Raw genomic sequence first — 14156 nt, 5'->3', positions numbered from 1 at the left:
ATTTTCCATAAATTACAAACAAACAAATATACAAAAATTTTCCTCTTTTATAGAAATAGAAGATATTCAGATTTTCTTATGAAATTCCACGTCGGATCCTAAAGAATGGAATTTAAATTTCGAAAACAAAACTTTTTTGATTACCATGTATGAGTTTATGAGTACAATTATTTTGGTCATTCGGTCATTTGGTCAAAACTGCATTGTCTACAACATATCTATGTTTGTCAATAGCATAAAACTCTTACTATCTACAATAATTTTATTTTTATATTCTAGGACAATTAATTTTTTTTCTTGATATTAAACATATTCATTCATTTTATAATAAATAATTTTTTAAATAAATAAACTGACAAATATATTAATAAATTAATAAATAAATTAAATAATAATTAAGTTAGAGAATAAATAAATAAATAATTTAATATAAAATCTAAAAATGTCTATGGCTCATTTGTTTCTACTTAAGAACTAAAAAATGTTCATACATTTTTTTTCATATACAAATAGTCAAATTTCGTTTCGACGCTGTTCTTGCCATTACTCAAATTCATTTTGCCATTATGCCATTTTTCTCGCCTGCACCAATTTGTTTATGTCATGATATGTGGAAACCATTGCAGGATTTTCGAAATCTTTAAATTCCGTACATTTCTCAAATGCTTGTTCGCAGTCAACGCCGTCTTGGCCATCTTTAGCCGCCCGCATGTATTTGAAGAAACGTAGAATGTCGGGATTATCTGAGGTTGGCTTACGCAATTCATTTAATTCTCTGGAAAGAGAAAGATATTGGCTTATTATTAATATTTTAATAGTAAGATTGTAATAACGATTCATCAATGTATTATTGTTATTATTATTTGAAATTTTTAAAATTCAAATTACTTTTCCCTAGTCTTATCAGTTACTTCTTGGAAACTTAAGACTTTAAATAAATTCGACCTTTCAAAACAGAATCTTCTGTAAACTGAAATGAGCAGACTTTTCTAGTTTTGCTTTTATTTATTTAAAAGAAAAAATTTTGGAATTAACAGGAAAAATCTTAGTCAAGTCACATACTCTGTTTTCACTCGTAATGTCTGAGCTACGGTATGAAAATTTATATGTTTGTTTTCCAGAAATTCTTTTTTGTTTATTATTTGTATGTTTGTTAATAGACATCAAAATAATATTATCACTTTACAAGTGCAAAGTAAAATAACTTATTCATATTAAACAATAAACATGCAGTACATAGTAGAAATGTTTAAGTAAAGGCAGAATTTATTTCTTAAAGGAGTGGCAAATAGGGAGTTCGCCGAAATCAAAAATAAGTTTAAATTGTATCTATTGTCAGACTCACATTTAACAAACAGTGTTTCTGGTGTAAAAGTGATGTGTTCTTCTTGTTAATTACACATTCAGCCTTATAGGTGGGAAAGGTACGCACTAGCAGAATTAACAAGGTAATCTCATTTGCCAAATCGGTAATGGCAACCCATTTTCATATTACAACTTATTTATAATTATACCCTACAACACTGTGTGTTGAGGGTATTATAAGTTTGATTGGGTCAAAAATTGTAGAATTGGGGTGGGGCTAGAGCCAGAATAGAAGCCTATTGCTTTTGATCTCATAATATTCGAAATGGACCAAAAACTGAAAAATTTCCTGACTTATTGCTCTACAGGTCGCAATTATAGACCATGGGGACGTTAGCATGGGACTAAAACTTAGGGCTGGGCAGATTCCGATAGTAAATATATCGAATATACATAGCGAAATATATACATTTTGTGTATTCAAAGGAAGGCGATGTTAGCTGGAGTGCTTATATCTCAACAATAGCTGGACCGATTTTGACAAGTTTTGTCAATTCAGAATGCCCTATTGGTATAAAAGAATAAAATCTAAAAATTGAATAAAATATGCCAATAATGATGTTAACATAGATTTTGTAGTATTTTGTGACATATTTTTAGTTTTTCGAATTTTTTTTTTTTGTCGCATGTGATTTTTTCACTTTGACTTAAAATATTTAAGAGTACATTTTGTAATTTTTTTTTCATCTTACAACACAGGTTGGGGATATTATTTACAGATTGCAATTATCGTCCGATCCTCACGAAAATTTGCTTAAGGGTAGAGTTAGGCTCAGAAAGGCTAGGCCTATTGTTTTCAAAGATGTCTGCAATATATTTATAAATAATCGCGAAGAGTTTAGACAGCGGGTAGAATGTACCACTACTTTTGCGTGAAAAAATACCAACATTAATTATAGGCGATAACCGAAATACACCAAGGGCGAACATCTAGCTTTTTTATGTTGATTTCGTTGACGAATATAGCCAAATATCGTAGACAAGCAAGTCATATAGATGAGTCTAAATTTGGAGATACGGAGGGTCCTCTTGCTTTTGCAGATGATCGCAAAATATTCAGGGATTCAAATGAACCAAAAATAGAAAAAAATTCCTGATTACACAATTGAAGCCAATCGATACGCCTGAGAAGAGAGTTGAGGACAGGGAAGAATTCCAGCATATTGGATGACCATTGGATTTTATTTAGAAGGAGTGCGTCAATATTGGGCAAATGTCCCTGGTCAAAAGGCTATGGGTTGTAGGGTATCACATGGTCGACCCCGCACTACTATAGCCTTTGCTTACTTGTCATATTACAACTTATCTATAATTTTCAAATCATTTTAAATTTTATTCTATAGACGTGTGACATGTTTTTTTTTTCTTTTTGTGAAATTCAGAAATGATGTCATTTTATTTTTTCTCTTTGATTTAATGGAACAATTATCCTTTTTTATGGGTTACCACCCATTCTTTTATTATGGACATGTCGAAAGAAATACCTAGCAATTTTGTGTGTACCCGGGAACACTCCTCCACCAAGGTAAATATTACAAATTTAAAGTTCTTGCTGTTTTCGAGCGACTACTTTTAGTTTTCAGTGTGCAAATCACTTCGTAAAATGCTCATCAATACCATTGCTCATTTTATGTACCATTTTGAAATTTTAGAACAGATCATACCCCTTAATTATACATTACGAGGAATCTGGACTTATTACAGGCCATATCAAAGTTTTAAATGTATCTTCCTGCAAAATGTCTAGATTCCAGCTGAGAATATTTTAACGTTATCAGAAAAACTGCTAACTCATTCTAGTTCTAAAATTACAAAAGCTGCACCTTATTTCACATACAAATGCTAATATACGCTCGTATTTACAAATTCTAAAATTTTTGGAGAATTCTAAAAATTTAAACTCATCTCATTCGCATTTAATTCTATCATTGTACATTTCGTAAGAAATTGTAAAAGTTAAACCTTTTTCAAAAGAGCGAAATTTTAAGGTTTAAACTCTTGAAGTACAGAATTTGAGATCAAAGCCGCAGATAAGAGAAGTAGAAATATTGGGATGATTTGAATAAAATCGGATGACCCTTTCTTTCTATCAGTTGAATAATATTCTTTTAAAAATTTGATACTTTGTGGCAGAGACACCATAAGGAGTAGATCGATATTGCCCATCTCCGAAGTCGATCTAAGTTTGATAACAGTATTACGAACTGAAGTTTAGAAGAAATTGGATCGTCCCTTCGAGAAAGCGCTTCAGCCAGACAAACGGACGGACAGACACTGCTAGATCGACTTCAAATGTCCTGAAATGGTTTTGTCCAAAGAGACCTAGGACTATTTCTATGAGACACGTTTTGGACTATCATATGACATAAACCTTCGTAGCCAAGTTTATAAATAATGAATTGAAAATTCTAATAACGAAAGTTTATAACTTAAGCACCAAAATTTAGAATGAATTTTATAAAAATACTAGCTGGCCCGGTCCGCGTTGCCGGCCCATAGTTTTTGTCTATTATGCATATTTGTCAAAGCATAATTATTCAAAAATATAAGAATGTTATAAATGTTCACGTACTGGTCGATTAGTTTTTAATTTTTAGTCAAATGAGCAGTAATTTGGAATTTACTGTACTTTGTACAACTCATAATTGAGGGCTAATTGATTTAAGAATAGGCAAAGTTAATTACTTTTTTAATCCCATTAGCACCTCAGATTGTGCATTAGAGTCCTCATAAGTCCACCTAACCATGTCGGTCTGTTTGTCCGCCAAAAGGTGGACTTGGTTCATTACCCCAGGGTAGCATAAATAAATTTTTTTAGTGGTCAAGACCAATATGGGCCCTACTCCGAAAATTTTATGCGAAGAGGTTCTCTACCCCCTTAGAAACAAAGATGCCAAATAAGGGCCAAAAATAGAAGAAAGTGGCGAAGACTCCAAAAATGGCTTAAATCATACGATGATTATTTATGATCGATATCATGACCTGCAAAAGCGATCTAAGGTATCTTAAATGTTCAGGCAGAATTTTTGGAAGGATAGAAATCCTTTTCTTACTAAAAGTCCCATTCGCTCTACTATTTTGCACCCTTTATATTTGGTATTTTACTGATTGTACTCCCAAAATTTTTTGCATGTTGAGCTCTCATTGGACGGATTATTGTCACATGAAAGAAGTAGGGCCACGCTTTGAAATAAGCCCCATTAGTCTTTTTCGGTCATTTTTGTTTGTTTAAATGTTTGCGCATCTTCCAGCTGAAGCCCGATGTAGGCCCTGGAGTTGAAAGGTAGATGTCAGTTACCATCGTATTTCGCACTTATTTCATTTTTTTGGTGAAAAATTGTATATAGTGAAAAATTATTCTTTATTTTGTTCACAAAAATCCACTGAATTCAATATGATATTACAAATTTAAAAAAAATTGACAAAAGAATAATAACAAATTGAAAAAATCTTTAACTTGTTCGCTGATTTGTTACAGCAACGGTTTAAAGATCCTTACAAAGTTTGTCAATAGAATGTACTTTTATTTTAAAATTCAATTCCATTGGAATTTTTTTTCGATATTTTCCCATTTTGAGAATTGTTGCAATGAGATCTCTTTTTTCGTGTTTTTTAAACGATTTTGGAAAAGTAATTTTCTTTTAACTTTGGTGTGACCGCATTAAATTATTTCGGTATCATCTATTCCGTTTCGCCACCACATAATTCGGTACTACACTTCCGTCAATTTCAGTTCTCAAGAAATCAAGGCAATTAAATAAATTGGTATTAATATTCGAATTCAAAAATAAAATATAAAAAACACTATAAATGTACATTAGAAAAAAGTAAGTCAAAATGGAAAAAATCATGCATTACTATTGTACATTTCAAAAGTCAAAATGAAAATCTTAACATATCACATTTTTACGCGATATTATCCTTTTCGGATAAGAGACAATTCCGAATTTGTATGAATCATTAAAATCAGTTCAGCGGTTCTTAAGTAATAAGCGTAGTAACTAACACAACTTTCATTTATATATATATATATATATATATATATATATATATATATATATATATATATATATATATATATATATATATATATAGATTTCAGAATTTAAAATTACAGTACAATACTCAGTACCTATTAGTACAGATTTTCAAAAAAAATTATGCCTCGATAAAATTGGGACCTACATGCAAAAATTCTAAAATTCCACCTCAAACTGTATGGCATTTAGTTTGTTGTGTATATAAAGTGTAGCAATACAATTTCTTTCGGAACAAATCTCCAAAAAAAACAATTTGGTTCAAACTTGGTACATCGTAATATTATTATCAAACTTAAATCGAGTTCGGAGATGGGAAATATCGGTCCACTCCTTCTGGTACCTTCACCAAAAAAGTTCGAAATAAATTACAACTTTGCGAAGCTTAATATTTGCAACAGTACTAGGTCAGGTCCGAAAATGGACAGTATTTATCTTAACCAGCAATTTGATATGAATATCTTGTTTATCGAAATTTATAATTTCGCATAAAATTGGATATTAATGTTCGATTTCCACATACCAATATTTTTATCTATATTATATGAAGTATGAAAATGGAACACTTCTTTATCCGATGCATATTTCTACATTTTCCAAAAATTTGCATATAACTCATACAAAGGATGCAGTCCACATAGTACAAATCTGGCACGTTGTAATATTATTTATCAATCTTAAGTCAGATACGAATTGGTCAATATTGTCCAACTGCTTCGGAACCTCAAGGCTGGGGTATACATCTATCGATAAGCCTGATTACTGATATTATTTTACTTTCTTTTTCAATTTTTGATCGTTCAATCAAAAATGGCCTTTGAAACTTCGTCTTTAAGAGTTAAAATTGTTCTAGCCCTACATATCAAAAGACCCCCGAAAAACTTGCTCGAATTCGAGTGGGATAGGTCCTGGGAACAGAAAAAATTGAGCAAATTATATTTTCGATGTCGCTTGAATAGGGGTTAGTATGTTTTCCTCGCCATAAGTCAGTGTATGTCGATGGGAACTGTCTAGACGGTCACTTTTCCATTAAAAACCTTTAGACTCAACAGTTTTTTTCCTCCTTAAGGACATATAAAATCGTCATTAGTCAACCTTGTTTTATAGCATTATTTTTGATTTTTCGTTGCAATTTGCGTAACTGCTAGTTGAAGAATAATATTAAAGATTTACACCATTCTTATATTCACCACATTGATAAAGTTACATAGATAAAAAATGAAGCATACTTTTAGGCATATACACTTATTATTTTATCAAGCTAAAAACCAATTACCTGTGAAATCATAACTTACCGACTTAATTGCGCCGATACGAGATTGCTATATGGAGCATATTTTGCGGGATTAGCATACATCAAACAAATCACCTTTTCACGGCAATCTTCATTGTCTGAATTCAATTTTAATTGAGCAAATACCGAATCCAATCTCGATAACAACGGGCTATAGAATGGATCATAATTGGAGAGCAGCAATGATGAGGCAGGAACCTTTTGGAATTGCTGGAATGTGTTCATGTTGGCCGGTGCCGCCGGTTTATTCACCATCGGCGCTGAAAGTGATGACGAACTACCAGATATTGAATTGGAATTTTTAAACGAAGCCGATGTAATTGTCTGTAATGCTCCCATATAGGAATTTTGCATTAACTGATGCTGTCGTTCGTTCATACCAAGGCGTGTGAAGCTCAACGGTCCCAGGTTCGATGAGGAATCTACACTGTTGTAGGCGTATTGATTGCTGTATTGTGAGGCTTCTAAGGGGGGAAATATAATTGCAAAATATTAGTACAAAATTCATCATTTTAATGTACTTTAGGTTTCAGTTTAACAAACCCGGTTGATTGTAGGCATAGGGTTTATGGTCTTTTATGGTGTCATCTGTAGGTTGGAAGGGATCATTCAACACATCATCAGCTGAAAGGAATTTGTCACCATCGCCAAAGTTGTCACGGAAATCTAATTCTTGAGGTGGGTCCATGGGTCGTATAAATAAAGGTGCCGAACCCGAACTGATACCTAAATTAAAATAATTTGAAAGAATAATTGTAAACGATTTTACAACAAGTTGATTTTTTTATTTTATTTAATTATTTTTTTTTAACTGAAACCCAACTTGTTTTTATACCCTACAACACTATGTGTTGGGGGTATTATAAGTTTGATTGGGCCAGAATTTAAGTAACACCTCGAAATATTGATTTCCCATATAGGAAAGTATATATGGATCTTCCTAGCTCGCCGAGCTGAGTCGATCTAGCTATGTATGTCCGTCCGTCCGTCTGTCCGTCTGTCCGTCTGTCCATGTTAATTTGTAATCACTCTACAGGTCGCAATTATGGTCCGATCTTCACGAAATTTAGAATGTAAGTGGGGCTTGGACCAGAATAGAACCCTATTGCTTTTGGAGATGATCGCCAAATGTTTAGGGGTTGAAATGGACCAAATACTGAAAAAATGTCGGATTTTGCAGTAGCTATACAGGTCGCAATTTTAGACCAATCGACGCGGAATTTCGCATGTAGCTGGAGTTTAGGGAGGGGAAGAAGCCTACCAATTTGGGTGGTCATCGGATAATATTTAGCGGGTAAAATAGACCATATCTTTTGTGTTGAAAAAATTCAAAATTTTTAATTAAACCGCGAATATTTTAAATCCCGGCGAAATCATAAAGCCATGACAAGGTTACTTCTGATCTTTACATTGATGTTAACATCCAACAAATCGGATATATAGCAAAATATGTGCGATATATATGTCTATCAAAGAAGATATGCTTGAAAGATCTTTTATATGTCGAGAACGGCTGAACTGATTTCGACAGTTCTCATTAATTCAGAATGACCTCTTGGCAGGAAAGAAAAAACGTCTAAAAAATCGCATAAAAATATCTCTCTAAAGATGAAAATATTGATTTTGTTAAATTTTCTCATATTTTTTCAATTTTGTCATATTTTTGGCATATTTTCATTTTGAATTAAACATTTGGTAATATTTCTACAGCTAACAAAACTAAGTGGTTGGGATATCAGGATATCATATACAGATCGCATTTATGGCCCGATCCTTACGAAATTTTGCATGGGGATAAGATGAGGGTCAGAATAGAAGCCTACTTTTTTGGAGATGATCGCCATATATTTAGGGGTTGAAATGGACCAAAAAACTGCAAAATTGTCAGCAGGTCCTAATTATCGCCCGATCCTCACGCACATTTGAAAGGGGGTTACCGCACATTGCAAAATATTCAATGTGTGAAATAGTTTGCCAACTTTTGTAGACAAAATACGAAAATGTCCATTCCAGAGACTTTTTGGAGAATTCACAAATACAAAAAAGACGCACTTCTGACTATTTCGTTGAAGAATATAGTCAAATGTCTGTATCTCATATAGATGCGTTTCAGTCAAAAACCAATAATAACTGTTAATCTTTTGCCACTTCTGAGAGATTATAGGTCTTTGGGAAATATTGGTTCCAGATCTAGGAAGACCATATAAGTGCAACATCTACCAATAAATTGGAAATGAGCAAATTAGTTTAAGTTGCTATTATTTGAAAATTAGAGAACGAAACCTGATGGTTTTCTTTTATTATTTGTCACAATATCTTGTGGAATTCTTTCGAGTATCTCGCCTATATAAACTGTATCGTTTATTATAGTGTTGTAGGGTATTCAACGGTCGGCCCCGCTCGACTGTAGCCTTTGCTTACTTGTTTTTTTTTTCAATTGTGTAACATTAAAAATTTCCATTAATTAATTTCTGTGAATAATAATTAAAAAATAATAGACATGTGTGTAATAATAATTAAATCCTGCACATGTATGTGACATGTTATTAGTTTTGGTTAGTCATTATATTATTTCGTTACATTATGTAAATTAAGGTTCAATAAACATTTGAACTAACCTTTCCCCAAAAGTTTTGTAAACGAACCAATAAGCGCTGGGATGAACATCGCAATTAAGAGTGATTTAAGGACCTGCAACCCCATGAAAACGGGCCACAACACTTTTTTTAGACCTGAAAAAAGAAACGATAATTAGTATTTTATATTATTATTGTAGTAAGATTTGTTTTTGGTGTCTTAGCTAAGATTTATAGCCAGCTTTTCTAAGACACTCGAAATGGAAACCAAACAAATGTTATCACTTGATTTCGACTTTAACTGGGCTGTATTCTGCTACACTGATAAATAATAGTAGAGATGTCATAATGTAAAAAAATGAGAACCTACAAAATATTTGACAATATGTGTGGGTATGTTAGAAATGTGATTAGGTTAACAATTATGTAACAACTCATAATATTGATCCTGCACATAGGATCTTTCTATGTCGCCGAGCTGAGTCGATCTAGCTATGTATGTCCGTCCATGTTAATTTGTAATCACGTTACAGGTCGCAATTATGGCCCGATTCTCATAAAATTGAAAATGGAGGTGGGATTAGGGTCAAAATAGAAGCATATTCCTTTTGGATTATACCAAAATATTAAGGGGTTGTAATGGACCAATGACAGAAAAATTTGCTGTTGCTATACAGGCCACAATTATAGACCAATCGACGCGGAAGTTTACATAGCGTTAGAGTTTAGGGCTGGGAAGAAGCCTACTAAATCGAATGGTCTTCGTTCAATATATACCGAGCAAAAATAAGAACATTTGCACTGACCTGCGAATATTTTTAATCCCGGCCAAATCATAAATACATTAAAAGGTCACTTCCGATCATGATAGCCAAGATATCGGATCGGAAATACAAGGTGAGATGAAACAAGTAAAAAAGCAGGAAGTTCTGCCGGGCCGAACTTTGAATACCCTCCACCATTTGGAACGAATTAGAAAATTTTCAAAAATAAAATCCATTAAAAATTCTGTTAAAATCTTTAAAATATCTAATGCCGATATATGGAGGGATATACGATATTGTGGACCTATATAGATAATTACTTTTCAGGGGTTAAAGTGCTCACAAAGAACTCCTTTTGTGGATTTTCAGACAATACCATGGCTAAAATCATCAAAATACCGAATATCGGAGGTACCGTTATATGGGGGATATACGATACCGTTAACCTCTCTGTCAGGGGGTAAAGTCCTCACAAAAAACCTCTTGTGTAGAATTTCAGACAATTCCGTTGAAAAATGTAACTAAAATCATCAACATGTCGAATATCGGAGGGTACCGTTATATGGGGGCTATACGATATCGTGGACCTATATAGCCCATCTTCGAACTTGACCTGCCTGCAGATAAAAGAGAGATCTGGGAAAAAATTTTAGCGCTCTATCTTAATTCGTTAAGCCTGTAGCGTGATTACAACAAACGGACAGACGGACGGACGGACAGACAGGGCTAAATCGTCTTAGAATTTTACGCTGATCAAGAATATATTCTTTGTTGGGTCTAAAATTATTATTTCGATGAGTTACAAACGGAATGACGAAGTTAATATACCCTCCATACTATGTATGGTAGAGGGTACAAAAACTGCAACCAACTTCAGACTACTTTTATTTCTAAGCCACTCATCCGTCAGCAGCTAAAATTATTCCAGTGACAGCTAATTATATTGTTTACAAACGTACAAAAGCATTTTCCAGAAACAAAGTTATTTGTGATGGAATTCAAACGTGATAGTCTGATTTCTCCATATTTGGCTGGAAAACCGCTCGTATTAATCGACCGTGGAATCAGAATAAATGCCAAATATTATCGCGAAAATATTCTGGAGGATGTATTAAAGCCTTGGGCACGCAAACATTTTGGCCGTAGAACTTGGACATTCCAACAGGACTCAGCACCATCTCACTCAGATCGCGCCACCCAAGAATAGTTACAAAATGAGGTTCCTCGCTTCATTTCCAGCGCAGAATGGCCACCAAAATCTCCGCATACCAATCCGTTGGACTATTGTGTCTGGAGTATTTTGGAAAGCAAGGTTCGCACTAAAAAATACCAAACGCCGGGAATAAGCCAAAATACCGAAGAGCAACATTCGGACAGCGTGTGACGGTTTCATTGGCTCTGAAGGTCAAAATTCGTGCCAAAGGTGACCAATTCGAACAAAGCTAAACTTATTCTAAAATAGCACAGTGTGGCTTGTTTGTTAGGGATACCGTAGTATTTTGTTGTTGCAAAATGGTCAGGCTTTATCCCTTTATTGTTGTTTTTATAAAAACAACGTTTGTTTATTAGTGGAGAACGATGGTAATGTTAACCAGGGGGTAAGGCAGGGAATACCTAGGTTTCGGAAAGAGCCACCAATCCTCATCAGTTCCCTTGTTTTTTGTCTGGGATATTCTCCCCAGAAGTTATTTTAAAAATAAATTCTATGACAAAAAAACATTTTTTTACCCAAGTGACGAGATCGTATGCTCAATAGAAGAGGAACCAAAGAATTAAATAAATCTAAAATTCTTTTGGAGGATCTTTATAGAATTTTGAGTCTATTTATGGATGTCATTCCGTCTGTCCTTGTATGTGTGCAGGTAGCATTTTTTATCCGATTGAGATGCAATTTTCCAAATAATATTTGTTTGGTCCAAAGACGAACCCTATAGAAATTAGCGAAAATCGGTTCAGATATAGCCATAGCTATGTTTCATCCGATTTGGAGTTTTATATCCCCCACATGCGTATTATGCACTGCACAACAAGGATGTTTGTATGTACCTTCCATATACATCGTCTTCCGAATTTGCGGTTGGTGTCCACCATATATGTAATATCAGCCCAAATTGAAGAGATTTTTTCATATTAAGCCGAATTTTTCCATTTGTTGAAACTCGGTCCGGTATTTCTATTACTCCAAAAAATATTTTTTAATATAATTCTTATCGAAGTCATATCATGCACTATACAGCAATGATATTTGGTACTACAGGTACAAAAGCCTCCGTCAAATTTGTTAAATTCACAATGTTATTTTCTTTTGTTACGGGAATTCTACGATTATATGTAGGGTATCATATAATCGGCCCGTCCGAATTTTGACCTTTTATACTGGTTTTAAATTATATTAATTCAGTTTACACATTTTTTTGGAGACTCATAATAAAATTTGATGTTAAAAAAATTAAGTATGTTTTTGACTCAGATTGGTTTGGATTGGTTCGTACGACTATGATCTATGTCTACGAACTATTCTGCAGGTTTGGGTACTTTTTGCCACATCCCAGAAATAATAATATAATACCCTTTGACATGTAGTGGATATTATAATTTATGAACAACATCAAAAACAAATTCCTTAAAATTATATTTTACCAACCTGTTAAGAACAACAAACGTCCTGTGGCCAATGTCCGAGGCACATCCAAGCTCACTTTGGCACCAATGGGTTTCGATGTTTGGCGAACGTTTCTTGTGTGTTCTTTGAGCGAATTATCCGTTGTGTCACTGCGATTCTTTTGCAACTCAACTACCAAACCGGGCAACGGTTGATATTCACCCTTTTCAAAGAAATTCTGTACGTATTCAACCAATAAATCTTCCAAACTTTTCAGATCGGATGACAAGTCATTATTTTGGTCAATTGTATTTTGCTTTTTATCGATATTTTGTTTACGCACATCACGGACCGTTTTTCGTGTTTCACTGGGTAATGCGGCCAATGTGGTTTCATTATGTGGATGTTCGACGACACGTTTATTTTCACTAGTCATTTTTGCACTTTCTGTGGCTTGAGGTGATGCCTCCTTGGCTGTTGTCATTTGATCGTTGTGTGACCTGTGTTCCATGGCCACAGCAGCACGTAAATCACTTTCAACGGGTTGAAAGACACGAAACTGTCCTGAAGGTGTAAAAACATTACGTGATATTACCTCCGGATCTTTGGGCACAAATGGACGAAACATATCGTCCTCATTGTCATCTGACATTTCCGTTAATTTTCCATTTGTCGATAATAGTTGACTGTATCGGGATATTGTGGGTTTCAATGTTGTTGTGGATGTTGTTGTTGTGGATGTCGTTGTCGTTGCAAATGATTCATGCACTCCATTCACTAGGACAATCAAAAGAAGGAAAGTACTTATTGGCTGTTCAGAGTGACTTAACCATTTTAGCCATGTTCTATGATTTGTTCGAGGTTTATGGTAAAGGATCATATCGTTGTCCTCATGTTTGTCTTGTATCCGGTTGTTTACTTTGGGTATTCCTTTGTGTACATTTGCATGCATCGCCGCCATTTTGTCATCGGAAATTGCTCGACTTTGCTGTTGGTTGGTTATAATGTCAATATCTTTACTGTGGTCTTCTGAATGAAATCCTTTAGGTTTCATATTGAAATTGTTGTTCTAACGTTTGTGGATTTAAGCCAAATCCTTTGAGGACATAATACGCTTATAAGTTTGTTAGTGTGTTTACAAACGAACGTAAATTGCTGTTTGATTATGATGTTATTTAAAATTTCAAGGCAAGTTGTTTTATGTATATATTATATACAATAACCAATGTTATGGCTTCAGCAGTGTAGCATCTGAAAAAAAGGATGAACAGAAGAATGGAGGTTAACAAATAGCTTACGTGTTTTTTTTTCTTTCTTAAAACTTAAAAGTAATCTTTTTCGCAAAATAGTACGAAGTTAAAGTTTACTGACAATAATAGTTGAATTATTTTGATTTTGACTAAAAATTTGAATAAAAATTGTGATAAAGGATATCAATTGAATACTGCAAAACACCAATAGTAAAAAAACATTCCTTTTGTAACACTTCAAAAATATTTTTGGATATCCATATCTTGT

At 33.7% G+C, this 14156-nt stretch overlaps 1 protein-coding gene across 1 annotated transcript; it reads right to left on the bottom strand.

The window, feature by feature from the left end:
• Positions 1-428: 428 nt before the first annotated feature.
• Positions 429-13884, bottom strand: LOC101900144 (uncharacterized). Its single transcript, XM_059122722.1, has 5 exons — positions 12681-13884; positions 9315-9428; positions 7240-7422; positions 6698-7160; positions 429-775 (listed from the first exon to the last, which is right to left on the bottom strand). The coding sequence occupies exons 1-5, from the start codon at positions 13690-13692 to the stop codon at positions 565-567; spliced, it is 1983 nt and encodes a 660-aa protein (XP_058978705.1). The 5' UTR covers positions 13693-13884; the 3' UTR covers positions 429-564.
• Positions 13885-14156: the final 272 nt, after the last annotated feature.

Source organism: Musca domestica, unplaced genomic scaffold (genome assembly GCF_030504385.1).
Source record: "Musca domestica strain aabys unplaced genomic scaffold, Musca_domestica.polishedcontigs.V.1.1 1, whole genome shotgun sequence".
NCBI lineage: Eukaryota > Metazoa > Arthropoda > Insecta > Diptera > Muscidae > Musca > Musca domestica.
This window is presented reverse-complemented; position numbering and strand designations above follow the sequence as displayed.

Excerpts from the sequence above, each read along its gene's own strand:
- LOC101900144 (XM_059122722.1), bottom strand. The coding sequence starts at position 13,692 with ATGAAACCTAAAGGATTTCATTCAGAAGACCACAGTAAAGATATTGAC. Across the intron at positions 9,429-12,680 it reads ACGTTTGTTGTTCTTAACAG|GTCTAAAAAAAGTGTTGTGG; the intron begins GTTGGTAAAATA and ends TTCTTTTTTCAG. Across the intron at positions 7,161-7,239 it reads CTATGCCTACAATCAACCGG|AAGCCTCACAATACAGCAAT; the intron begins GTTTGTTAAACT and ends TTCCCCCCTTAG.